This window comes from Anas acuta, chromosome Z, assembly GCF_963932015.1.
Source record: "Anas acuta chromosome Z, bAnaAcu1.1, whole genome shotgun sequence".
In the NCBI taxonomy this organism is placed as follows: domain Eukaryota; kingdom Metazoa; phylum Chordata; class Aves; order Anseriformes; family Anatidae; genus Anas; species Anas acuta.
The window spans coordinates 70,797,810-70,825,304 of NC_089017.1; the positions used below are offsets into that span (position 1 = coordinate 70,797,810).

The 27,495-nt window shown below is 45.3% G+C and overlaps 1 protein-coding gene and 1 long non-coding RNA gene across 5 annotated transcripts in view; one reads left to right on the forward strand and one right to left on the reverse strand.

Moving 5' to 3' along the window:
* The window catches only part of SSBP2 (single stranded DNA binding protein 2), a 188,527-nt gene extending 181,453 nt beyond the window's left edge, over window positions 1-7,074 (reverse strand). For 3 of the 4 annotated variants that reach the window (XM_068665873.1, XM_068665874.1, XM_068665872.1), the window contains exon 1: window positions 6,917-7,074. In XM_068665873.1, the coding sequence (XP_068521974.1) occupies window positions 6,917-6,975 (59 nt within the window). In that variant the 5' untranslated portion in view covers window positions 6,976-7,074. The remainder of the gene's footprint in view (window positions 1-6,916) is intronic. The other variant, XM_068665875.1, reaches the window with a different exon arrangement.
* A 3,919-nt stretch (window positions 7,075-10,993) lies between these two features.
* Window positions 10,994-13,730, forward strand: LOC137848477 (uncharacterized). The gene is made up of 2 exons (XR_011091375.1): window positions 10,994-11,125; window positions 11,372-13,730. It is a non-coding gene; the product is annotated as an uncharacterized lncRNA (long non-coding RNA).
* Window positions 13,731-27,495: the final 13,765 nt, after the last annotated feature.

Below are 27,495 nucleotides of genomic sequence, written 5' to 3' on the forward strand. Positions count from 1 at the left end.
AAATGGCATGAAAGAATAATAATAACAACAATAAAGAGTCATTATCAGTATGCTTCTGAAAATGAGAGGGTATTTCAAGAAAACTCTTGCTGTCCTAAACCAATTCCATTAAGAGACTTTCATTAATGAGTTGTATGTAGAAACACAAAAGTGTAGATGGTAAATTGGGAAAGATCAGTAGCCCTTATGGGGACACAAACAGGGTAAAGGAAAGTTAACAAGAGAGAATTTAATACAGACAAATGTAAAGTACTATGCGCAGGAATAAGAAATCAAATGCACAAATATGAAATGGGGAATAATTGGCTGGGTAGCAGTATTGTAAAAAGAACCTGGAGGGCATGTGGACTGCAAAATGGATTATTTATAAAAGAAAAAAAAACAGGCAAGCATTCTAGGGAGTATTAGCAGCAATGTTTTATATAAAAAAGCAAGCAGTATGTATTGTATTAAAGGAGAGGTAATTATGTCATTCTACTGATTTCTGTGCTCAGATATAGACACTATACTTGTAAGATGGAGAAAAGCCAAAAAGATTCCACTGGCAGGAGTAACAGAAGGTTTGGAGAAGAAAAAAAAAATGACCCACCACAAAAATTCTCACTTAATTTTCCCTCAAAAACAAAGAATTTGAAAGAAGCAGGACAGAAGTAAGATACGATGTTATGGTCTTAATTACTGCGTCCTTTTAACTTCCCAGAGAGTTACATTTTGTGTTCTCAGCACCTGTTACCCTCCTGGGACTTGGAGGGAGAAACATCTTGAAGCCTAGAGAAGCGTGGAGGTCATCGAGCCTTCTGAATTAAAATGTCTGCTGCTGCCTGTGCAAGATCCTCTCTAGTAGCTGAAAAGAGTAGCTACTCCCTGACCATGACACTACACGACTAAAACGTAGAGGTTTTAGTTTTAGGCTGGGGCCAGAACAGGAGCTTCAGCTCTGCCCCAGCTCCTGTCTGCCCCTTTTACACACCAGCAGAGCAGGAGCCAACTGGCACCATCGCTGAGATACCCTCAAGCTGCAAGCTACGAGATGTTCATGGGGAAGAGCCACCACCTGGCTGTGCTCCTCGCAGGGCTCTGCCCTTTCCTGCAGCCAGCAGGTTCATGGAAGGACCACCTTTAAGGGCAGATGGCAGGCTCCAGGACGTGGTACAAGCTCAGATTGCTTCAGGAGGACCAGTCTCCTTTGCTGGAGGATCTTGCTTCAGGAGACTGGAAGTGACACTACGCTCCCTTCTTGACACCTATCTCATCCCTGGGTGGGCCACGGGATGGCTTGATACCACAGGATAAGCATTTAAGACTAACTTTGCACGAGACCATGTATTGTTTCCTCGTTTTTGGGATACCCAACGTGACGAGATGGCAACTCGGTGTTACGATGAGTGGCCAGAGACTGTGGAAGTTACATGTAGGCATTAGCAGTTTATGTAATGCTCTGAAAAAAAAAATGTATTAAAATAATGATAATAACAACAGTATGAGGCTACATGTCACACATTGGCTACCCAATAATCATGGAGTATCTTTGCCTTTCACCTTTCCCCATCTGCCTGCCATTGCTACAACCAGCTCGGCACACACCTCCACAGGTTTGTGGAGCTGAAGCCGCCCTGGTGCCGTGCACCAAAGCAGCAACAGATTCCTCCTCCAGGAACAGCAGCATGATGAAACGGCAAGCGAAGCCGTAAGGCAGATACCGAATGACAACAAAACAGCAAATGATCAAATAGCTACTCATTACAAAAACAATGCTCTATTTTGCACAACAAAAAGCAGAGTTCTTCCAGAGGAAAATCAGTAAATCAGCAAGCGTGCAGACGAGGCCAAATAAGAACTATGGTTAATATACAACCCCAAGAGCCCCCATTTACCCTGGCGCCCCTCCTCAGCCCACCTCCATCTTCCCAGGTCACGCTGCCACCAAGTTCTCCCCAGCGTGGTGCTTCCAGCCCTCCACATGAAGGCCATTTCCCACCGCTCTGGCCAGTGTCCCTCGTCCCCTTCCTAGCTCCGGGCAGCTGCCATGGGTTCTCCCCTGAGGGCAGAAACCAGGTCCCATCACAGGGCCATGGGTGCCACCTCTGGGTGGGACAGGACCTACCCGACTCCACGCATTCATTCGGGGCTGGCTCCCCAAAACCAAGAGAAGGACGCCCATGCATGCCTGCTGCACTGAGGACAAACTGTACGCCCAAACTGTTCACCCAAACTGTTCGCCCATCAATGGTAGCAAGCCCTGAGCATATGCAGGTTGATCTTTCTGAAAGGCTCCCATCCTGGCTACATTCAGCTGCTTTGTCATGCAAACGGTAAAAGGCACATCCCTGGAAGGAAATCCCTCCGCCTTTCTCAACCAAATTTCAGGTGTTGCAGAGGAGAGGGGCACCCATTGCTTTTCCATGGAGAACCTTTAAAATGCAGGAAAATGTATTCCTTCTTTGCCTAATGTTCAATATCTGCCTAAACATTTCGCCTGAACTTTTACACACACACAAAAATGAAACAAATGAAGTAAGGCTTACATACGCCATGACAAATTTTCCACCCAAACAGTTAAAGTTTGGCAAAGTTATAAAAACCTTGTTTGGCTACTTCAAGACTTGTGATGCTATCATTCGCCTATAATTTCAGCAAAATGAATTATTAATATATACTGGTTTCTGTTAATTACTGTCTCCTCCAGCAAGATTTAATTATCTCTGAGCCGAGCCCGAACCGTGCTCGCTGCAGCCCAGGGTGCATTTGCTGCACCCAGAGGGTCCGAGCGGCCTCCAGCAGCCCTCGATCTACAGCAGCAAACCTTTGCACGGCGGGACAGAGCCTAAGGAAGGTGGAATTGGGCACCTCACAAAAAGTTGGAAGAAAGCAACGGGGGGAAAAAAATTATGAGCAGACTGATTGAGCAGAGGAAGCAATGCAGAAACTGAGTCCTCTTCCCCTTGGTTCTGGTCCAGCCAGGTACTTTTATGTGCCGAACTAGATGCGAACAAATATCCCTGCTTGAAAGTTGGGCTGGCATTTCAGCACGCCGCTGCACCAAAGTTCATTTCTGTGGTCCGTCACAGTTCCCCTTCCATCTGCCAGTACCTGTTAACTCCACAGTGCAAAACCAATTATCCTGAGAGGGCCTGAAGTGCAGCATATACATCACTTGGAACGCCTTCATATGCTGTCCGTGATACTGTTGCAGGATAAAAGAGCACCTGAAGCACTGTGATCAACAATACATACTTGGAAATAGTTACTGTTTCCAGAACCTTCTCTTCTGTGCTCTTCCTGATTAAAAAAATACATTCTTCCAAAGCTGACTGCCGGCACAGTACGCCTGCAACTTCTGTATTGTCAAATGCAGCAATGATATACTTCATCAGATAAACCTGGTGGGCTACATCAGTTAACAAACATCAAATCTAAAATTTGTATGAGAAGAGGGATTAAACCACCCATTTTGTTTTCCAGGGGGAAAAAAAAAAAGAAAGATCACTGCATCTTCTCAACACCTGAAACTTGAAAAACAAGCTCATCGTTTCCCAGAGACAGGCGGAGAACTTATCATGGATGCCAATTAATTGTAGTCTGTATCTTACCTTTTGTGTAGTTTACCAACATGACAGTGGAGAGAGATAACCTCACTCATGTAAATTCATGCAACGCCATCTTTCCATGTTGGATTTTTTTTTTTCCAAAAATTATGCCCCAAAATCCACATACCCTCCAGAACCCTACGAAACCTCAGAGCTTTTCTAAGCAGCGGCAGGATGAAATGAGGAAATCACTGGTCAGATTTCCTCTACGTACGGAGAACCCCGTGGGCACCAACAGAAAAGTGACACGAGGCGAGTAACTTTGGCGCTGCTCTCCCACTCGGGAGGAGATAGGCGGCCACACCACCTGTAATGAGGAGCAATTCAGACACACATCTGGCCAGCCAAAACGGACTGGAGGAGGAACAATGACGGGGAAGCCTTCTTTTCCCTCCAGAGAAGCAGCAAGATAGGTGGAAAAGAGGAAAATGACGATTTTCCCTCGTGCAACCGGCTGAGACCAGACTCACATGACATTTGCAAGAAGGGTTGTGCACAACAGTGGAGCGAGGATGCTATGGCAGCACCAACCAAGTTCTCTCTTCCTCAAGGTCCTCTCCCATGCCAAGCTGAAGAGCAATCAGTGGCTGACCATGGAAGCAGCTTGCTTCCATGTTGTTATCATGCATCCTTTTATTTTAAAGGAAATCATTGAGCCTCGTGGTAATTTTTAAGAAGAACCTGCATGCACGCTGAGCCCCAACAAGATAGGGTTGCTTTTTGGGGGAAAAAAATAAGTTTAGAGGACCACCGAAGGATGAAGGTAAGAAGGAAGACCTAATCCCTTCAGAATTTCATTTTCCTTATTGATAGATAGATGGCCCTACTTGCAAATGCCTATAAAAGCATTGCTTGAAAGGGTGCATAACTGGATGTGCAAATTTGTGTGGTCTGATCCCTCTTTCCCCACGACTGAAAGTTGAGAGGGTTCAGCCACTCAATCTCAGCAGGACCAACCTCCTAATCTGAATTAATCCGATTCTCAGGAATCCTAAAAATAAGGAAGCGATAACCGAAGAGGCTGATAAGAAAAATGTTAGTCTTGTTCCTCTCGCAACGAAGGAGGCCCCGCGTGGAGGAGCTGCTGTCTAAACACAGCCTTCCTCTGCCGGGTGGCCCAGGGGGCCAAGACAGGAGTTGTGTCACGGCGGCTCCAGAAGGGGAGGACAGGGCGTAACAGCACTTCTGATTCTTCTCTCTCCATCCTCTTGGTGTTTGCAGGTACGGTGCGTTCATCCTCAGTGCGTTACCTAGCCGCACTGTACAAAAATCTGGTATTGGTTTTCCTGGAACCCATCTGTCTGCACTGCACGTTTGTTGTTAAGGTACCTAACACGGGTAATTCACCCCAAAGGTCAGGCAGGAGGGGCAGAGAGGAAGACCGTAAACTGAATGCCATCTTCGGAACCGATAATTTGCCAAGGGCTACTATAAATGACTTGCAAAACTTGTTTGCTTTTTTTTTTTAATAGAAATTACATAACCTCAAAAGACACAAATATTAAAGGCAGCTTACAGTGAGATGCCACATTACAAACACATTTGGCATCGAATCGGTCCGTAAAATATATCACAGCCTGGATTATGAACTGCACACAAATGTGCGTGTCTTGCACACCTGAAAAATGTTCCTCAGCAGGCTGATTACACACCAGTCCTGACACTGTCACACGTCCTCGTGAGGAGCAAACAAACATGTCCCATGGAACAGGGCCATCTGAACCCAAGGCAGTGTATTTATTTTTTTACGTTACATTCACCCTGTTATTTCAAGTGTGTTTGGGGGAGCTGTTACTGGCAACACGTTTTAGGTACTTAAAACCTTGAACAGATACGACGAAGTTAAATTATAGATTTGTTACTAAAAACTTTCAAAATACAAATTATACGATTACAACCCTGTTGTTCTGGATTAAATAGCTACATAGCACAGGAGCCGAGCGTACACGTTTCGCCTGCGATTCCCGAGCTAGCAGCCTCCCGCGGCTGTCAGAGCTGTGTTTTTACAGACGGCAACTTCAATCCGACGGCAACTTTTCCGAGCAGAGCACGAACTCGCGCATCACCTCGCTCGCAAGGCGCACTGCGCGGCTACAGAGCGATGCAGCGCGAAGGGAAAGGAGAATGAAACCGGGAAAAAAATAATAATAACAAAAAAATGAAAGTGTATGAACATTGCCACGGCGGAATCTGATCGAATAGGTTAAAGAGGAGCGCGGCGAAGATGGCACACGAGAACAGCCCGCAGCCCGTGCCATGCAGCAGCATTCCTCCGCTGTGTGTGCTAAGCAGCCAGCCGCCGGGCTCGTCTCATCTCTGCTGCCCTCCAAGGCAAAGGAAGCAAAAGGGGGTGAAGAGAGGGGGAAGGGGGGGGGGGGTGAAGGGGAAGAGCAGCAGGGTGCTGGCGACCCCCCGTTAGCAGGGGGGCAGCATCTGGGGAGGGGAAGGGAAGGGAGGGAAGGGGGGGGGGGGGGGGGGGGGTGCGCCCCGCGGCGCTGCGGGGGAGCAGCGAGGCGGAACAGCACCATCTAGCCGGGCCCCCGCAACTTTGCTCGGAGCAGGGCAAGGCAAGGCGCTGGGAATAAATAAATAAATAAATAAATATTTAAGAAAAAAATAATAATAATTAAAACACACACACACACACACACAGAAACCTTACCGGGTGGGCTCGCAGCAAACAGGAGGGAGACGGAGCAGAGGAGAGGGGAGGGCGAAGAGGGGACGTTGTGCGGGGTTTTGGGTTGTGCGGGGTTTTGGGTTAGGCTCGCGGGGTTTTTGGGGCAGGCTGCGGAGGCTCCCCCCGGGGCAGGGCTGGGGTTTGCTGTGGGGCTGCTGCAAAGTTCCTGCCGAGCTGCTGGGGGGGGGCAGGTGCCCCCCGCTCCACAACGACACCGGTTGCTCACCCCAACACCCCCACACACACCTTTTTCACCTTTTACCCAAACTTTCATCGAAGAAAAAAAAAAAACAAAAAAAACCCTCCCGCAACCACCGCGGCGCCGCTCCCCTCACCCTCACCCAGCGAGCGCTGAAAAGTTGCGGGAGCGGCGAAAAGGAGCCCCCCCCCCCCCTCCTTTAAGGGTGCTCTTTGTGTGCGTGTGGTGCCTGCCCCCCCGCCTCCCCCCCCCCCCCCCCCCCCTCACAGCAGCCGTTACCCCGCTCCCCTCAGCCGCTGCCCCCCCCCCCCGGTTTCCCGCCGCGCGCTTCCCGCCTCCCGCCTCGCGCCGCGCTCCGTTCCCGCCGCGCGCGGCTGTGGCGGTTGTTGCGCTGCCGCCCGCTGGAGGAGCAGCGGCAGCGGCGGCAGCGGCAGCGGCGGCAGCACTCACTTCTCCCGGGCCTGCCCGTCGGACGGGACGCTGCTGTTGCTCTTGCCTTTGCCGTACATGCTGCCTGCCGAGAGGCGCCGACTGTCACGCACCTGTCAACCCATCACGGCCTCCCCGGGAACGGCCCCGTCGCCATGGCGACGCCGCCACACACAGCGCCCATTGGCCGGCGCCAAGCCGGGACACGCCCCCCGCCCCCCCCCCGACAGCCAATGGGCGGCCGCCGAGCCCGGCGGGGCTGCTCCCGCCTCACGCCTCGCCCCCCCCCGCTGCCGGCTCGGCTCGGCTCGGCTCGGCCCCTCCTCCTCCTCCTCGCCCTCCTCCTCCTCCTCCTCCTCCTCCTCCTCCTCCTTCTTCTCCTCCTCCTCCTCCTCCTCCTCCTCGTCCTCTCCCCCCTCCCCGCTCGCGCTCTGCCTTCCCCGGCGCAAGGGGGAATTAGAAACGGTTGGAGCAGGATTTTAAACAACCGGCTGTTCCGGGCGCCCGCCGCCCCGCCCGCCGCCGCCGCCGCTGCTGCTGCTGGGCTGGGCGAGGCGCAAAACGCGGGGCGGATCCCGCACGGGACGGGACGGGATCGGGGACACGCACACACGGGGAGGTGGGGGAGAAGGGATGGGGTCGTGACAGGGATGGGGACTGGAGACCCCCCCCCCCCCCCGTGTGGGGATGGGGTCTGTGAGGTGGGTGTGTGTGTGTGAGGGGGGTGAGGGAGCTGGGTGAAGGTGAGGAGATAACGGGGTGAGGGGGGAGTGTGTGTGGGGGGGGGACACGCACACACCAGGACAAAACCGAAATAAATAAAAATAAATAAATAAATAAATAAAAATAAATAATAATAATAATAAAGAAAGGACACCAAAATCCCTTAAAATACAAAAAAACACGCACACAAAAATACCACACGGACACTCAGGAAACGCACACACCGAACCTCTCACACGCAAACGTAACACCACACCACACACCACACACACACAAAAATCACAACCAAAAACCAGCCATCTAAATAAAATCCAAGGAAAAGCCTTCCGTCGTTGCGTTTTCTCTTTATTTACATATATATATATTTATTTTTAAAGGTTACTTAGCAAAGACTCGCGTGCTCCCGGCACCCCCCGGGGCCACGCAGCGCTCGCTGTGAGGTTCCCCTCACAGACCCCACAGCTTTGGTCCGAGCCGCAGCCCCAAACCCTGCGGACCCGCTCAACCTCCCAAATATTGGGGCTCCTTCGCGCCCCAAAACCTGCCCACGTCTGCAGCCCACGCTGCGGGTGCGCGCCCACCCCCGCCTCGGGTTCGCAAGGCGAAGGGCCGCCCGAAATTTTACGAGGGAAGTTGTGTAGGGCAAAGACCACCAGCATCTGTTTATCATTGTTAGAAGAGCTGCAAGGAAAAAAAAAAAAAAAAAAAAGTCCTCTGGATTTTGAGCTGTGAGAGTGAAGGAAAAACACTTGGTGAGGTGAAATTGTTTGGGGGGGGGGGGGTGATTGAGAGAGTATTAATGAGCGACTGGAACAAATTAGTGGCAGAGCAGAGGAGACGAGAGGAAGGAGCGAGCCGCCGAAGAGTGCTACACGCTGGTGGCTGCACATGCACAATTCCCCATCACCGACTCCGGTTGGGTGGGATTTGCGCTTTTGCAACTCACTGCAGTAATTCACCAGATTAAAGCGAGCCGCAACAAAGACCATTATATACCTAAGTTGTTTGCCCGGCCCAGCCTTTCGCCCCACGGTGTGTATTGTACTAACAGGCCAGTGGGATGGAGCAGCTGAAGTGGGTCTCGTGAAAGAAGTTAAATTGGGTTTTCCTCTGCCCCCAGCTGCCAGCAGCCGCCCCAGGCCTCCACACTGCTGCCCACATCCATGTCGCGACACCTACGACAGGGGAAGAAGGAGAGAGATCTGCCGACAACAGGCAGAAAAGTGGGAGTAGGAAGTGGGCAACAACGGGAGAAAATGAGCAAGAAGGGAGCGGGAAGGGAGGGTAAGAGGCTAACGGGAAAAGAAGGAGGTGTAAATGGCCATGGGGGAGACCAGAAGAAGGAAACAAAGCACAAGAACAATGCGTGGTGAATTTGGGTGATAAAAGAGGGGAAGGAGCGTGGAGGGGGAATCTGGGAAGGGCATGTAAATGAAGAGTGAACTGAGGGGATGCAGTTTGCCCTCATTGCTACCGAATAATACTTACATATCTTGTGCCATGGAGTTCACATGAAGGCTAGCCATGTGACTGATTGTATTCAGTGTGAATACGGGTAGCGGAAAATGGCACAAAGAAAGAAAGGCAGAGAAAGAATCGGGACAGAGAACAAAGGAGGACCTGGGTTGTGGGTGAAATACGAAAAATAAGAGGAGTTGAAGGGGAAGAAACTCACGAACATGGATGCTCCCTGGCAAACACACGTAGGATAGGTGACACTTTGCTTTGGGGTGATCGTAATCCGGAGTAAAATTTTCATCTAAATACGTGCTTGCCCTTGTGGAACAGCTGCTATCATCCCGTCAGATACTTTGGCTGTCTCCTGCTGGAGACTTCATGTTGCCACCCATAGTATCAGCACAGCTTTCACATGAAACTGCAACAGCAGTGAAGTCCTTCTTGGACAAGGGAGTCTTCTCCACATCTTCTTCTTCTTATTTTTTTTTTTTTCTTTTTATTTGCTTTCTGCAAAATCTCTTTTCTGGTTTGCCTCAATAGTTTTGATTGATTTGTTTGTGGTTTGAAGGGCAGGGGGTTATTTTGAGGAGGTGGCTGTGTCAGTGTCGTGTCACTCTTGTATGGGGAAAAGTCTTTTTTTTTTTTTTGTGGAAACAAACTGTGTTGGGGTGTTTCCTAAAAATGGGATGAGGTGAGATTGCTCTGGTGTCCCCTGGATATGCATTCCATGGCAAGACTTCCACAGCTGAAAATCTTTGTTCCCGTTTTCATGCAATTTGTTTGCGTTCTTGTGATTTATTTGGTTCTGAAGAACTTGAAGTACCTTGGGTAGAACAAGTTATGATCTGGGGGACTAATCCAGGCAGAGCAGAGTGAACTTTGAGAGGGCAGCCCTGGACGCTCAGAAAAGAGCAGGCTGAGCCTGTTCCCCCTAACAGTGAGTGTCAGAGCTCCTTCTCTTTTCAGGTATGGTTCCCAGACTACCATTAACATTCAGGTGATGACTTTGTAATTTTGCTTAGAGACCCTTCAGTGGAAGATACAGAAATAGTGCTGGTACTTATTTATTATGAATATCAGAAACAGAGCACAGAAAGGAATAAGGTATTCAGAGGACTCTGCTGTAGATCTGCCAGGCTAACGTTACAACTGCCTTTGCAGGAATGCTATCGTGGTGCATTATCTATCAGAGCCACGCAAACAAGACGTTGTCCCGTGGGGACAAGAGTTCGCCCAGCGGACAGGTACATTAAGACGAAAACATCCAAAGCAGTCCTATGAAGTTCCGTGTGCCATCAGTCCCTTTTTAAAGTATTTATGCACATGCGGTATCTCTGTATCTGTGCCCATGCTGAAATCGTTTTCAGCACAAACACTGCTCTTAGCAGTAGCAGCAGCAGTTGTATCTCATGAGGCCAATATTGTAATTAACGAGATTTGAGGCACATATACTGAGACGAATTTAAGTTTCTAATATCAAAAATGAAGATCCAGTGTTTGCTTAAAAGGGGGATGAAGGGGTGGCTGTACTTTAAAGCTTCTCAGTCCGACACTGGAAAGGAATTCGCAATGTATTTTTAGAGTGTTATAAAAATCTCTTACATAATGCTGATTAATTCTTAGGTTTTAGGGAAGAGCACTGGGCTTTGTGTGTAAGAGCGTTGACCAGCTAAGCCACTGAAAAGGGCTGGTTTGGTCTGGATTTTTTTTGGACTCCTTAGGTACAGAAAGCAGCAATTATTCAATTATTACAAGATTTTGCTTATGTTTGGGCGTGTATGAATATTTTTCTGGAAGCTGCATCTTATTCTTGGAAGTCTTTATCATTTTAAAACATATGCTATGTTATATCACCCTGTCTGAGATATAGGATAGCTACAAACTGTTGGTGTATTTTTTTTTTCCTCCCTTTTACTGCAGCTAGTTACATTATGGATTAACATTAAGCATGTCTGCAGTGAAACATTACTCCTGTGGCTGTGTAGGACTTACTTGAACAATGTAACTTGTATTGCAGAACCACGATTTTCCTCACACACTCGCAGTAATGTATGCAATTAATATATGCAATTAATGTACAGTTCTGCCCATTCTGTTGACTTTCAAAATCATCAATTAATCTAACTGGCAGCTTTCAGACAGCTCTTAACAAAGGCCTATTCAGGAAATTAAGCCAGTAAATGCAATTCCCTTCTCTTAATTCTAGTTATATATAGTTATTGCTGTGTAGCTGGAAAGATTTTTTGGACAAGATATCATGGGAAAGAGAAGCTTTTGTTTGGTCTTTTTCTACAGATATGTGACCAAGGCAGCTTTGAAGCCTTTCCCAAGAATCCTTCCTCCTTCTGTGGGATGCCTTATCTGTCTGTGGAGTTTCTGACTCTGAACTTTGTTCTGCAGTCCTTCACTCTCGTGCCATGCAGTTGAGGAAGAGTTGCTCAGGTGAGCGAGGTGAGCCCCAGACCTTTATTAGGGAATGAAGATGGCAGGAGTGCATGGTGCAGAAGTGTTAAAACAAAAGCTTTATTTGTCCCTGTCTTCCAATTGGGAGGGGATAAAAGGAAATAAAAGTAACTACAGCTCAGTGGCAGGGAGAACAGTAGAAAGAGAAGTCTTGCAAAGGCTCATTAATAACCTGTTTGTCACCCAGGTCTCCTGCTGGCAAGGCCTCTCTCTTTTATGCCATGACACCTTTTATAGGTGTTTCTGCAGTTCCCCCGGAAAGGTTCTCCACCACCACGGAGAGTTAATCCTGCTCTGCAGTTCTGGGTTGCCTGAATTCTTTTATGTTAAAGGACACTTGTCCTGGGAGACGCAGAGCAGCTCACTGAAGGGAGCTGGGGGCATCTTGCAGCACAGAGCCACAGGACGGGGAGAGGAACTGCAGTATGCTGAAAACAGCTGGAAGAATCCGCAGCCTGCTACAGTTACTCCTCTAATACAGCCTGTCCTTGCCTGCTCACTCTCATTCTCCCATGAAACCTAAGTTACGGCCCTGCCTCCTCCTTGCTGTTTCTTTTTATTTATTTATTTTTCCAGAGAGAACCACAATTTGCTTATGCTTTTGTAGGAGGAGCAACGATTCCTTGCAGCTTTCTGCTACACGGTTCACCCGTGGAAGGGCCAGGTAGAATCCAAATGCATTCGGTTTAGAAATAAAACTTGGCGAGAACGAAACTGTCGCTGGGCTTTATTGCTCTCAGTGATGACTACATGGTTGCTCACGGGTGTAAATAAGTACATTAGCTTCCAGTTTGTGTGCAAGTGCAATGTGGAGTATCAGAAATTACCTGTAAAGGGCCTTGTGACGTACAGTCTGCATCTTAGTTCACACAGCAGAAGAAAACACATCTGTGAGTACTGTGCTCCTCCATATTAGCTCGTATGACTGGGTTCTCTGATGTGGTTTCAGATCGAGCCCTGATGTTTTTTCCACTGGAGGGGCTTTTTGCAGCATCTCTCGCTCGCTCTCTCACACGCAGACTCTCAGATGTATGCATTCTCTGGTGCTGGCGAAGGCTTAACTTGCACTGCCTGTCTTGTAGAGACGCTCAGAGACAGTCTCTCCCTCCCCAGCCACATATTTTCACTGAAGTAATTGAACTGCTACTTTTTTGGCTGCTAAATTTGGTTGATATTTAGTTAATGGGTTAAAATGATGAATGACACTTGCATAAACACACATAACATGTGGGATCACCCTCCTTTCTGTTGTTGGCACGGCTGAAACTGGTTGTTCTAAGCTATCTGACTGAAACTGTGTGTTACCAGACAACCCAGTCCGTGAAAAAAATGGTGGGTAGCCTCAGTTACTGACTTCGAAGAACTGCTGAAAGTCACCATCGGTGGTTCAGTGATATGCCACGTCAGGAATGTGAGCTCATGCACTGCTTGTGCCAAAAAGTAGAAGAAAACATCTCAAAAACAGGTCCTTCATCAGATAGATGTGAGGCTGACTGGGACCCCAGTCCTACACAGAGCGCTGTATGGGCAGATCTATCTCTGCGTGATGCGGGTGCAAGGATCTGTGGGTAAGGGCTTCACTGCTACACTGCCTCAGCTCCCACTTTTAGCATTTAATGCTGTGCTGAAAACGTAGAATTAAATAAAAATTGCTTTTGTTTTCAGGGTCACCAAACTCAGCAGTATGTTACAAGAAAAGGATGAGCCCAGTGTGGAGTTGCTGATAATTACTGAGTTGGTTTGACGTATGAAGACTGCTGTTGACTTCAATGGTCTTATTTAACACATTTGTTTCTTTGCATTTTAGGAGTAGTCAAAACGCAATTTTGTGGGCCTTAATCGATGAGGCTGCGTATCCTGGACTTTAAGCCTGGAGTTGCACAGGTGTATCAGCAGAAAAAAAAAAAAAAAAGTTTGGCCTTAGCCAGCAATTAGTCATGACTAGGACAAATAACCTCTTCAGAACACTCAGGATTTTTACTTTTATTAATCTCTGTTCATAAAAAATTATTCCAAAGCAAGCAGTAGCACTCACACTAGAGATCTGGGGAAATAAATGGCCAAAGCTATCACACTGTGACAGCTTTGGCAAACCTTTGCACAGTTTTATAAAGCAAATACATGTGATGTTCTATTCTCTGGATAGCTCTTTACATTAGATGTTCGTACTTGAATAAAATGGTTTTCTCTCCATGAGTTTACTGGGCACATAATGGTGAATTCGATATCATCCCAGTGGTGTCCCATGTTAGCCATGCCCATCAGCGCATTCAAGCATATGGCAGTTTTGAGGAAAGTTTCTGCTTTTTTTGATGTGTGTGACCCAGCAAAGATGAAAATCATTTCAGACTGTATTATGGGCTTAATATTCAAAGGAGCTGATTCCTCTGGATCCCCAAAATCTTAGGAGATAATGTTGTTGTCCGTGGTCTTTTTAAGAAGCACAAAACATGCAGGTGGACTCTGGTAGCTGACTATTATTAATTTGTTTGCTTTCCACACCAACATTTGAGCACTTCCTTCTTTTACTTTTTATGAACTATTCAAGATTTTCATGTTGAGTTAGGGATAGATATGCTGAAAACTGCTAAAATTTCACTCCGTTTTGGACCTGGGGCCCAGGAAGAGGGTGGTGGTGAAGACTGAAAGCATTGGCATGTACCAAATCAAAGCTATACTAGATCTGACTGATAGTTTAACAGCTCGCCGATAGCAGTGTTTAAAGTAAGAAATAAAACTAGGGTGTTATTCATTCATTTGTACTTGTGCATGTTTTGTTTCTCTTCACCTTTCAAGAGGTCACAGATTCATAAATGAACATTATGGGAATACGATCCCTGAAACCTACTGAAAAGTCCATCAAAATAACATGGAAAATTGAGTTAAAGTGCTCGATGGTATATGGAATCCAGAAAGATAATGTTTGTTTTTCACACAGTCTTTCATTGAACCAAAAGCAGTTGAAACATTTTTTTCATTTCTGAGTTTCAGGTAATATGCACTTCAGAATTTACTTTGTTGGTATTTTGGGCTTTTCACGGGTAATTGGGAGATATGCAGAACAATAGCAAATTCAGCCCCTGTTACAGCTGTGTGTTACAGGCACAATTACACCAGAGGAACCAAATTATAAGCAATTCATTCTGGTCTCTCTAAAGGCACAGAAGGGTAAGGCAGAGTTATAACTGGGTATAGGCAATGTCACAGCACTGAGGAGGGGAACCCTTGGACTCCAGATACCTTCTGTGATAACAGCACAGAGGGATTGTGAAGGTAATGTGCTCCTTTGGTTCGTCTTTGACTGAATATTTCTCGCTTCCTAGCTTGAATAGGTAAACAGGTAAAAGGCAACTGTGCTCTGTAATGTTAACACGTGAAAATCATTTTCAAGGTTTGTTTTGGTTTTGTGCAGCAGATTGTTTTGCGAGACAGAGCCTTTTATAGAAACCAGACTATTACTTGTATTCGTTGGCATTTGCATTTATAAAAGCTACTCATGTTTACACACACACACACACACACACACACACACACACACAGAGGTGATATTGTTCATATATATTGTTCATCTGGCAAGGAAGAAATAAAAAAAGAAATTGATACCAGTCTGCATATGTGTTCAAAAGCTTAGTGAATTCTTCGAGCTCTGCTGTGGATCAGGTTTCATGAAACTGCAATAAAAAAATCTTTTTTTTTTTTACCTTGTCTTTGTGTGTTCTGAGGTGGGTTTGTAAGGTTTGAATTACTAGGTAATCACTAAGAAGTCTCCTTTCATGAGCCTACAGCTGGGAAATGGACAGTTTAATATTAATGGAAAGAACAAACTCTCCATCTCCTTTCTCTTCCCCTTCCTCTCTGCACTTTTGCTACATCATTTTCTTCTCTAAAGTCCCTATCCAAAGATCGCCTTCATGGAAATCCAGGACAAACTACAAAGTAAGAGTTGACATTTTGTCAGAATCCTGTTACTGACTTCAGTGAGGACAGAAACACATGAATATTCAAGATAGGAACATCCCATTCACTGATGTATCTGCACTTATTTATCCATCTAAGAAACTAGTGTTAAATCAATCTGCAGGCTTTCTTTACAGAACATTGTACCATCACCATGCCAGGGGGAGGTATGGAAATAATCACTCTGGCTTCTCAGAGAGGAAAAATATTAAACACTTATTGAAAACAATTAGGCACAAATGCTTGAACTTTAATAGAAATAAATAGTTGCACAGTTTCAAAAATGTGTTATATATCTACACCTATGCTGTCTGTATGGCATGGGTGTCTTTATAAATGCCATTAACTTCCATCATTTCATGACATATCTAGGAAGATGTCTGGACAATACACCTTCCACAGACATTCACCTCTCAATCCATTCTGCCTTCGATTTCAAACAAGCTGAGCTGTATGAAGCTAATCGTCAAAGTTTAACATCACATTTTTGTAGATTAAAGGACGTTTATCCATATACTTTGTCATTTAAGCCATCTGCGAGAAATCCAGTGTGATGGATGAGAAAGGACAGTCCTAGAGCAGCGTCTCCAAGGACTCCTAGGTCTGAGGCAGACACAAAGTCAAGCCTTGCTGGTCTCTTTGCACGCAAAGGGATGTGAGAGCCTGTGGGGACCCTGCAGAAGTCATGGGACTGGGCTGAACTGAGAGCTCCAAAAGGTTTCCTGTTTCTCCCTTTCTGGATATAAATAGCACATTTGAATAAAAACCTTTGCTGTTTACTTTTCTGCTGTTCTCTTGAATTACGCTTTGCATGTCTGGTGGCGGTATTTAGGGAGCTGGACTCAGTGAGCTCTCCTGACCTCTTGTTTTGGCCCCGGCCAGATTTGCTCGTGTGGACAGATGAATTCTCATGCTTGAATCCATTTGCTTTCCCCCGGGGTGGGCTTTCTGTCCAATGAAGGACAGCACTGTGGGTCCGTGAGGAGAATCAAGCCCTGGCCTGAGCAGCTGGAGCCGGGAAGGTTACAAAAGGAAGTGCTGGGCAAGGGAACAGAGATGCCTTGGGGGTGCCTGAGGAGCAGTGACTCCTCCCATCTGTTTCATCTCTTTCTCCTCCTGTTGAGTTCTCCACATATTTACTGCTGATGGTCTGGCTAGCATCTCAGTTTCCTGGGTTATATGGGTAAGAATCCTGAAAGCTAAGGTGAAGTGTGGTATTTTATATATATATTTTAATACCCAATGTCAAAATTTACAGCTCAGCTTCATGATGCTTACCTGACCCCTGTGGTAGCCCTTTCCCCCTGGTGATTCAAAAGTTCAAAATAACACTTGAGAAGCTGAAATGTTTTAATTTCTTTCATGTCCTTCCCCCGACTCCCCTTCTTTTAATTGTCTTCTGCACTTAAAAAAAAAAACAACACCTGCTCTTCCAACTAAACAGAGATGGACACTTGTCTCTCCAGAGCTTACATTGCCCCAAACCTCAGGCAGCATGAGCTTTGCCTGCCTAGAGCATCCTGCGGTATAGATTTTAGTAATGAAGAAAGAGGTGCATTTTTTCTGTATGACTGTGGGTATTAAAGAAGAGTGTGGGGTCAGAAAACAGTACTTGAGAAGCTCCTCCTGGGCCTGGAAGGGCATCGTGTCTGATTAAGACAATTTACTTAATTGTAGACATTGGTGAACGAACAGAGATGCGGAGGGGCATGTACATGTATATGAAAGAGGAGGACTTTTTAATTTCACAGGCTGGCCTCAGGGGTTTTGGTTCAGAAGCAGACAGAAGTTATATAGAATTCCCAGAATACAGCTGGTGCACCCATAACTGCATTGGCTATAATAGGATTTTTTACTGTGCTAGGAATGAAATATTGGGCTCTCATTGTTATCTTTCCTTGTGCAGCTGTAAAGAATTTATTTGTGAGTTTTACAATATCCAGAGGTGGTTCCTTTGTACCCTTTTTCAATAAAGTTGAAATGCCAAAAGTTTTTCAGTTTCTTATTACTCTCTTTGCCCAGTAGAAAACCCCTGTAGCAATCCTGAAGCTGGTATGTCTGTCCTATCCTGAATCATTTTTGAAAGAGACCATTTTAATTTCCCTGCATAGCTCGTTCTCCTAATGCCATTTTCAGTTAGCCCCAATATTGAGTCTTTTCCAGTGTGCCGAGTTCCACAAGCTCATACCAGACTAGCGAGACATTTATTGGTTGTTCTTAAATGCTACTTTATTTTATCTATTCTTGACAAGACTCCAGGTCATATCTCAGATTTTAGGAATTCTCTGCTCAATGTACTGAAATTTCTTGTAACCCTGAAGTGTCCCCACCTTAGAAAACAAAAAATGTTGTATGTGAAATTGGGAAGAAAAAGTTTCACTAGAAAAATATATCTGGTTGGCCAGAATACTAAGGAATCGGGGAGGCATTTCATTCCCATGTGCTAGCTTTCTCATGGACCCTTTTTGCTGGTTTGGTTTGGTTTGGTTTGGTTTGGTTTGGTTTGGTTTGGTTTGGTTTGGTTTGGTTTGGTTGGAGGAGAGAGAGACTACAATACTTACAGAGTTTGGCCCTGATTTCTCATTGCCTGAAGTGGAGGCAGGAGTAGGTACTTGTTCAGACTTCCCAAATACTCCATTTTCCACCATCATTTGGTGGCTGCTTATGAGAATCATTCTAGATTTTATACTGCAGTTTGAATATATTTGATACTGACAAACATATTCCTTTTTTAAAAACCTGTCAGTATTTTGTCAGTAACTTTAATGTTAATGGAAATGAAAAAAATAATCTAGCTAAGAAACACACAACCGTAGACTCCATTTTAGATTATATTTCTCTTTCTCCCTGCATACTAATTCTTTAAAATCAATTCTATCAATTCTAAGAAATATAGTTGTTTGTTGTTGTTGTTGTTGTTGTTTTTTCCACTGAGACTTTCTTCCACTGTTTTTTGTTTGTTTGTTTTGTTTTGTTTTGTTAGTTTGTTTGTTTTTTTATGAATCCTGTTTCACCTCCATGGGTGCTTGCAATGTCTAGGGAAACAATGCATTTTAAATTCAAGTGTAGCAGCGCTGATCATGCGGTCTATTCATGACCAAGTTTCTCACTGAAACCAGGAAGGACCATGGTGTAGGACAAGTCATTAGTGCTAAGAAGTAAGGAGATAAAACCAAGTTTTGGAAGGACAAGAGGGGAACTATGAAGAGAATCTTTCCCTTACACCCTTCCAGTGAACCTACCACACATACATATCTCCAACAGCTGTTACCCAACAATCTCCTTCTCATTCAAGAAGTACTTGGGCAGATGGAAGTCAAAACAGTAGGGAACTAATAAACTATTTCAAGGTTCCCAAATTAGGTCTGCTTAAAAATAAATAATGGATTTATAAATGCTAGCATCCAATAGGAGCGTTGCCACTGATTTCCGCGGTTCTGGCAGCATATCTGGCTCCTAACACAAATACAAATGTCGTAATTTGTTTTCCATCGTCTCTGATGTCAATGTAAACAATCTTTTGGAAGAATTTGGATATTTCTCTGCAGGAGTACAAAGCCTAACTCAACAGTATTGTGTTAGTTTATGAGAAGCAGAAGGGGAATCTGACAAGTTTAGTGACATTGTCCAAGCTATCTGAAACACAGAAGATGACTTAGATAATGAAAAGCATATTAAATTTAAAATATACTCTTTATTCACTGTTTAAGTGTACATTAGAAGCCAAATATGTGAAGGCTTGAGGAGCTAAAAATGACCAGGCTAAAGCAAAACACATAGGAATAGTCAGCACATTTCACAGAATTCACTAAGTCTTCTGAAGCTATTTAAATACTTCTTGATGATACTTCTCTGTTAAGAGTTGTGCAAAAAGTAAGTTTGTGGAGGGTCATGTAGAACCCTCAAAAAAGGAAAGATTCATTCCAGTCTTTCCCGTTCTTTTAAGAATATTCTGGTGCATCTTTCCCTGAATATGTATCTTTGCTCTCGTCTTGCAGTTTGAATCTGGATTCGGAGGACTGTATTTCCCAAGGAAATTTTACATCAGGCTCAAGTTAGTAAAAAGCATTTTGTTCAGTGCTTACTCGTATCTTTTGAAGGACATCTTTTAAGCCCGTTTTTTTGTAACAGCTTTTTATCTGAAATATTTTAGGAAGTAATGTTTTCAGAAGCAGTTAGCAAGCAGATAAACCTAAGTGGGTATTGCATCTAACCTGTTTGGCCTTTCCAGGTGCTGGAGGTGGTGTGAGCATTCAGGGGTGAGCTTGCCTCATAATGAAGGATGCTCTAGCACACGGTGGGCACTGCGGTACCTCTGTTCTTGCCTGTAGGCCTGGCTGCTAATTCTGAAGTCCAGTCACTGTGTCCTCAGCTAACAACATTGTTTACCACAAAAGGTTCAGCAAAAACCTACTGCTAAAATTGCACGGTGGTCAGTCATGTTTCTTGAAATTAATTTTCAGACCGAGTAGCTGCCTGCTGTGAGGAGGTTTATGGTAGACTGTCTCTCCTGACTGCCAGAAGTTGCTCAGGACCTTTCCATACACAAGCAACACATTTTAAAATATGCACTTGCTTAGGCACATTATTATTCTAAATGTCTTGAAGTTATGTTCTCGTTCTTTGTCACCATAGAAATGATTATACAATTACTACCCAGTTTTTCCAAAGAAGGACCGCCTGCATATCTGGGTACAGACACAATGGCTCTCCAAGGCATTGAAGAATTACTTGATCGCATATAAGAGACCATCTCATCACCGCCCAGGACTGAGCGGGGGAAAGAGCCATTGAGCACTGAAGCATGAGAGGAGTGGGCTGTGGGCTGAGGTTTTCTTCCCTCTGCAGCTTTCCCAGCGGGATCTGTGGCCGGGCTGCCTCCTCTGCCATCCCCATTGGGCTGTGCTGGTGGGTGGGATGTGTCTTCATGGGCTGTGTAGACCCAAAGTGGGTGCAGAGCAGGAGTCGGGGGCAAATGGGAATGTGCCCCTCACACCTGTGTCAGCCTGAGTGTTAAGTGGAGGTGCCAAGTGCGGTGATTTAGCCAATATTTAAAGAAGGGAAGAAGAGATATTCAAAAAAACAGCCAGGCTGGTTTTTCTTTTTTTTTTTTTCTTTTCTTTTTTTTTTTTTTTTTTTTGGCTCCGTTGCAGGCAGAAGTACACCGGATTCATTTCCAAGGTAACTCCTATGCCACCCAGTAACATACAGCATATTCGCTGTCTTCGATCCTCTTTCTAGTTCAGGTTTGATTTCTTCCCCACTATTATATTCAACAGTATAGAATCAGCCTATAGAAATAATGTTGTCTGTAGAACTAACCTTTCTTGTACCTTGGGTTTAGTGTCCAAGTGCCCTGCATGTCCCACAGGTTCCCTCCTCTGAGTTGTATGCACACTGAGCAGAAGGAGGAGAGCCCTTTCAAACCCAAGGAGATAAAAGCAAACAAATATCAAAACAAAGAATGCAAACAAAGATGGAAAGCAAGTGAAAGGGTAAGGTTTTTGATAGGGTAAAGCAATTGTCCAGGAAAATAAACATTATAAATCTTCAGAAAGGAAGATCTGAGGGTTTTTGTTTGTTTTCTGAAGTGGGGGGAATCACACCAAACACAATCTCAAAGTTCATCAGATGCTGTGCTTATTTAGGAGTCTTAAATAGCAGAGGCTGTCCATCTGCCATACAGTTGCATGTCTGTCAACTGCCTGCCAGGCTGGGGCTCTGGATCATCCCGCATGTGCCAGCGGAACCTCAGAAGCCAAAATCCAACCCCAACTGTCAATGATCTTTATCTGTTTTTGTTTATTTCTGTTTGTTTTCTGGCAAGATCAGCTAGGGAAATGGGAACTACTAGGTAAGAGTAGAGTTGGACCTAAACTATTACCTAACAATATTTTTCATCTTCCAGAACCCTGTTTTACAATCCGAAACAGTTAGTCTACTTTAAAAGAAACATATTTTCTGTGTTTTCCCCTATTTTTAAGCAGCAAAGTACTGAAATGCAGTGCCAAAGCTTTTTCTTCCAGTATTTCCATCCCATTAGAAACCACAAAAGTAAGGCAAATGCTGAGAGCAAGCTTCTTCCTGCAAAACTTCCCGTTCAATCTGTTGAGCGCAGAGGTTTGGATGAGTTTGATTAAGCTTGCAAAGGTTGACTCAGCCCTTCATCCTTCACTGGTAGGTAAATTGAATCATGGGGTTTATAAAGAATAAGCCTTGCCAGACAAACCTGATTGCATTTTTGATGGAATTAGAAAATTAGCCGATGATGGGAAGGCAGTAGATGTAATATATCCGAATTTCAGGAAAGCATTTGATACCGCCTCATGAAATCCGACTTGAAAAATTAATTCAGGTCGGCCACGAGTAGTGAAAAGCCACACGGGAGGAGGAGCTCAGGCGTAATGAAGGGGGACAGAAGCACAAGGCTGCCTGTGGCCATGGCCTCAGTGCTCTGAGGACATCTCGCTTGGTCCTCCCAGAGGCCATGAGGCTTTTTGCAGCCTTCTGCCGGGCAAGGCTGCCCAGCTGAGGGGTGAGAGCCCCACAGAGGGTAGCTGAGAGCCAGCTGAAGCAAAGGAGACAGACCTTTAAAGGACCCAGACTGTCTCCAGGCTGCTTTGTTCTCCTGTGTCAAGGGAAAGAGAGACTTGGGCCATTGTACAACACACTCTGCTGTCATCCCGCGCTCAGTTCTGAAGGCATCACCCTGAGAAAAAAACACTGACAAAGAGAGGTGGTTTTAGGCAAGAGCAAAGCACGATGTCCAGGTGCTGATGTGATAGAATTTATGAGTACATATATATATATGTATATATATATATGTATACACACATGCTTATATATACACACAACATAAATAGGCTGGCTAAAAGGTGGCCCTGGAGGTTAGGTGAGGTACCAGTGCCCAGAGGCCATACGGACACAAATATAAATGGCAGTGCCATAACCACTGAGCTTGGGGATACTGCTGCTAACTCCCTCCTGTAGGAGCTTCCTCAGGCAAGGATGGAGCCTTGGGATTTAATGCTGAATGTCTGACAGTGGGGAGAGTGGTGTCACGATACAGGCTGGGATGAAGTCATTAAAAGAAGTATGTAGCTGAAATGCAGTTCAACCCCAAACAGTGAAAACACTGGGTCTACAAAGTTCTCAAAGGAAATGGTAAATAGCTCATCCAACAGGACTTTCACATCTAATTGGGATAAAAACTGTTTGTTTGTTTGTTTGTTTGTTTTTCCATGTGGATTCCCCTGGCCTCTGCCAATTCCTTGAAAGCTCACCGGAGCCTCAGTGGGGCTTGGTCACACCTCAGCAGAAGACAAGCCCTTATCCACCCATTAGAAAAATATTTCCTCTGGCTATTGGCCATGCAGAAAACAGATCCTAGTGTTCACTGCATTTTTTTCTTTCTGGTTCTCTCACACTGTCCCTCCCATCCTATTTGTTCTGCACGCCTTTTCTCTCGTTGCTCTGCAGGTGCAGAAGGGCTCACTTCGTGCCTCGCTCCACAGAAACCTTTTCCACACCGGCCTCACACTGCAGCAAGCGTTTGTTTCTGCATCAGGGCATCCTGAACATTTTGTCTGTATAGAGGAGGTTGAGCCCATCACTGAGTTGGGGCAGATTTGGTCACTGGAGCTGCCAATTTGTTTCTCTCTGCTCAACTGTTTTTTAACTGCTGGGAGCCTGAATCTAACAATCCACCGCTTTCCTAAGACCTTTTAAGTCAGCTTTCAAAGACATTGTTTTACTGCTGGGTTATATACCCCCTTACAGAAGGAAAGCTTTAAGCCTGAATATTAAAATAAACTGTTTAAAGTTCCTTTTTGGATTGTGAATCTATTATTAAAGCAGGATGGAAACTAGTTTGCAGTCTGCCTTTTGCACAGAGCATCCATAGTGCCAGAGTCCAAAATGAAGTCACTTTTTTGGATTAGACGCAGACCACAGAAGGCTTGGAAATGCCACTTGTAATTAAAAACATTGGGCCTGGATCTTTCTGTCTTTATCGAGGTTAAATGGCCACTGGAAGCAATATGAGTTGAGATTGAAGAACAACAGCAAGCCTTGTGTCCTCTATTTTCTAATATATTCAACTGTTTATGGATGCTAGGAAAGCTTTGTACATTTTGTACTTTTCAACAGTAAAGTGGATGCAATTTCCTCTAACTTTGATAGTGATTGTAATAACAGTTGGTGCTCTGTGAGGCCAAGCAGAGCCACCTTCTCTCATCCCCTTGCTCATGCCATATGACTCTCAGCCCTTCAGTGTGGACAAATCTTCTGGGCTCTTGCTGCAGCTTTCTTTTTGTTGTTGCTGTTTCCAGCTTCATCCATTGTATTTCTGCTAAAGCCTTGTCTGTTTTATGGATCAGAGACTTTCATTGTCTGGAAGAGCTTTGCTCAATGAAGCCCTGATGCTGCCTGAGTTATCACAGTATCAATACTCATTGCACAGGACCGAAATTCTTCAGAATAATTTGATGCATCTGACATGGGCCAGATTCAGTAAAGGATGCCTGTGGGTACCCAACCAGGGATGTGGCTGGAGCTGAAGTGCTGAGCAGAACATGGGGGGTCTCCAGCAGCCTTCAGCTCACACCCTGATGCTCAACAGCTTGTTGGGCACGATGTGGCTGGGTGTGACGTCTCCTGCCTGAAGCTCCCCTGCACTCTGCAAGCCACGTGTCTCTCCATTTGCTCTCATAGACAGCCAGGAGGACCAGAGGGAAGAGCAGTTCTGTGTGGATGGCTCAAAGTCCCCAAATTCCTGAATTTTCTGTCCCCCAACATCCAGCCACCTGGCCACCTGCCAGGGGCCCCTCTCTCAACACCACTGGGTTTAGAGCATGTCCCAGACTCCCCTCTGGGGATGGAGCTGAAAAGCCACAGGGACTTTTTGTTTTCTTTTTTTTTTTTTTTTTTTTTCCTGGCACAACTCATCTCAGCGTCAGTGATTTCTTTGAAATGACATCTTTTCAGAGGGATGCCCACTTCACCATAAGCCTTCTGTGCCCAAGTTTAGATTCTTTCTGATAAGAACTCCCAAATGCGCTGGATTTGGCATGAGGTTATTTTGTGCACTTAGCAGACCACAAGGCAGAGGAGAAATGCCAACAGCTCATTAACCCTTGTATCCCTCTCCTTTTAACCATAGTCACTATATCATTTACCAGTGCAGTGGAAGTACTGCAGCCGATGCTCAGGCAAGACTTGAGGGTCAAGTGGAGCAGATAGGCACCCAGTCCTGGAGTCAAACAGTAGCCTTTGTCAAACAGTGGCCTTTTACTTTATTTTTTTCCTTAAGTCCGTCCATAGTTCTTGATGTCATTTTCCTTTTCAAGGTACTTGGGTGCTGTGCTTTCAGCTAGGTTACAATATCCCAGTATCCCAGTCTGCATGGAGATGGCATGCACGTCTGCGTCAAAAGCACCAGGCTTTTGGTATGTTACAACCGAATGTGGAAAGTTTCTTTGCTTCCCTTGGGGAGCAGGAGTGCAGGTGCATAGAAAAGGAGAGCACTGAAAAGAGGAGGGTTGTGGGGGCCCTGTTCTCTGCAGATAGGTAGGGCAAAAATCGCAGAGGAAATCTGCATGTTGTTAGATGGCTCAGTTAGCAAAACCTGATGCATTTGACACATTTAAAGGTTTAAATGTCTCTTAAAATATTTTAGTGGCAGAATTTTAAGGCCATAGTTATTTCTGCATTGAGCCACAGGACAATGAAGACATCTCATGATGTTTTGCTCACAGAAAATGTCAAAAAGGGCAAAAAGGGCAACCTCAGGTACAGGAAATAATGAAAAAAATCCTGTGTACACCGATACTTCTTTACGCACACTTGCATTTCTAAACACACCCTGTGCAAAGCTGTGCTGTGCTGGAGGAGCTGAGGAGGAAACTAGGAGCAGAACAGACTCTGAATGCAGCAGCTATAAGGGAGCACTAGGAGGAAAATGCTGAAGGTCAAGGACACTGTTAGGAATGGAGCTGAGGTACGACATGCTGCAATAAATGCACGAAAGAAGGGTGATCGTATGCTTGGATGGGAGAGTGGCAAGGCCAGGGAGCTCCAAGACGCCTGTCCGATTTTCGCTGTGTATCCTACAAGCTGTTCATCCCACAAACACCACTGAAGGCTGCACCAGCATCTGGCACACATGGCAAAGGGGAAAAACTGTCAGATTTCTCTTCCCACAGCTATCAATATGCAACCAAATACCTCTGGATGTGATCGAAGTAGTGTGCGTTGCATTGTCACGGGACAAAAGGTGGCTCGTCACATGGCTCACCATAACCAGGCTGGGACTTCCATGAAACCACAAAATTTCTTCCCTGAAATGCTTCCATGAAAATTCTCTGCACCACATGGGCAGAATGGGTTGAAGAACGAGCTGAGACTCACTGACAAGTTATTGCGCTTATCCTGCAGCAAGCACTGCCTTAGCACTTGAGATGCGTGATAGAAAACTGTCCTAAATGACCACTGACCTTCATAAGGAAGGGGGAAAAAAGCCAGACCCAACTTGACAGTATCTTCTCTGAAGCAAAAAAAAAAAAAATCCCACCCTATATTTAACTCGATTCTCATGAATGATCACGTGTGCCACAAGAGGATAAATTTGGAGCATTCTCAGTTTCAGAGTGAATATTTTATATAAACAGACTAAAGAGTATAGGAAAAATACAGTGCTCTACACACCAGTAATGCTCAGTGAGCTAAAAAACAAGGCTGGGCCAGACCTTAGTTATAATTCCCAGTGCAACTTACTCTTGACTATCAAGTCTCCCGAGAGATACCTTACATAACAGGAAATTGTGGATAATCACAGAAAAGACATCAAAGCCATTTCAGATATTTCTAACACAACAAAAATATATGAGATGTTAAGGGGTGGGGGGTGGGTGCGAATTAGCATTTCATTTCCCATTCTGCATGGGTTTGGAGCAGGGCTTGTGAACCTGCTGGGGTGCCGAGGTCCGACCAGCCTGCCGCGTGTTGCCTTCAGACCGTGTGATCTCTACAGGAGAGCGCCGAGCGGGAGCAGACGTAGCGGATCAGAAGCAGTCAGGGAACATTAACTGCATACATGCATAATTATTACTACAGTGACCTGATGGAAATTGTGCGAGGGTTTCCAAACGCTGCCGTGTACCAGAAACGTGAAGAATCAAACCTTCCTCAAGCCCCTTTGTGTCTCCACGCATGTGTTAGCAAATAGAAATGACTAATAATATTATAAACAAATATTAATCTCCTAGCAGCCTCTCGAATTTCAGCGTGGATTTTCAAGAGAGAGTGGCTGGGGTAAAAGGCTGCGGCAGTACATAGCTGAGCGTTACGCCAGCGTGTTCTGTGCAGGAAGAGCTACAAAAATAACAAAATGCAAGAGCGAGGGGCTCTTACTGCCACAGCCTTCGCAGTGTGTGCCGTGGATCCATCTGTCTGTCTCTTTATGTTTGTCTGTTGATCTCGCTGTGCTACAGAAGTAGTATGAGGACTTCAAGGAGGAAAAGGATGAATTCAAATTCATCACACTTGTGTGTGTGTGCGCGCGTGCTTTTTTTTGTTGTTGCTCTTTGTTTTTTTTCCAACGCTGTACAATGGTGCTGGGCATTGCACAACAACATAGTTATGTCAGGGGTGGGGGCTGTAGGTTGTGGAGTTTTAAAATATGCCGAAATTAATGAAACACAATCCACTGATCCATGGTTTTATACCAGCCTGTCTCAGTCTAAGGTCAAACTAAAAAAGTTTTCTGACAAGAGCTTCAGGACTGGCTCTCTTTCTGTTTTGCTGCTGAGTTAGCTGGTTAGCTAAGTAAGTATAGCATAACCAGTAAAATAATCCAAAAGAAAGAAAATAAATCTACAAATTTAGGCTAAAAACAAAAGTTATGGTAACATAACTGTCTTCAAGTTTTGCAATAATCCTCCAGTACTTTTGCATCCCAAAAGGCTCCAGATGTGACCAGCCACTGCAAAATGGCAAGTTGT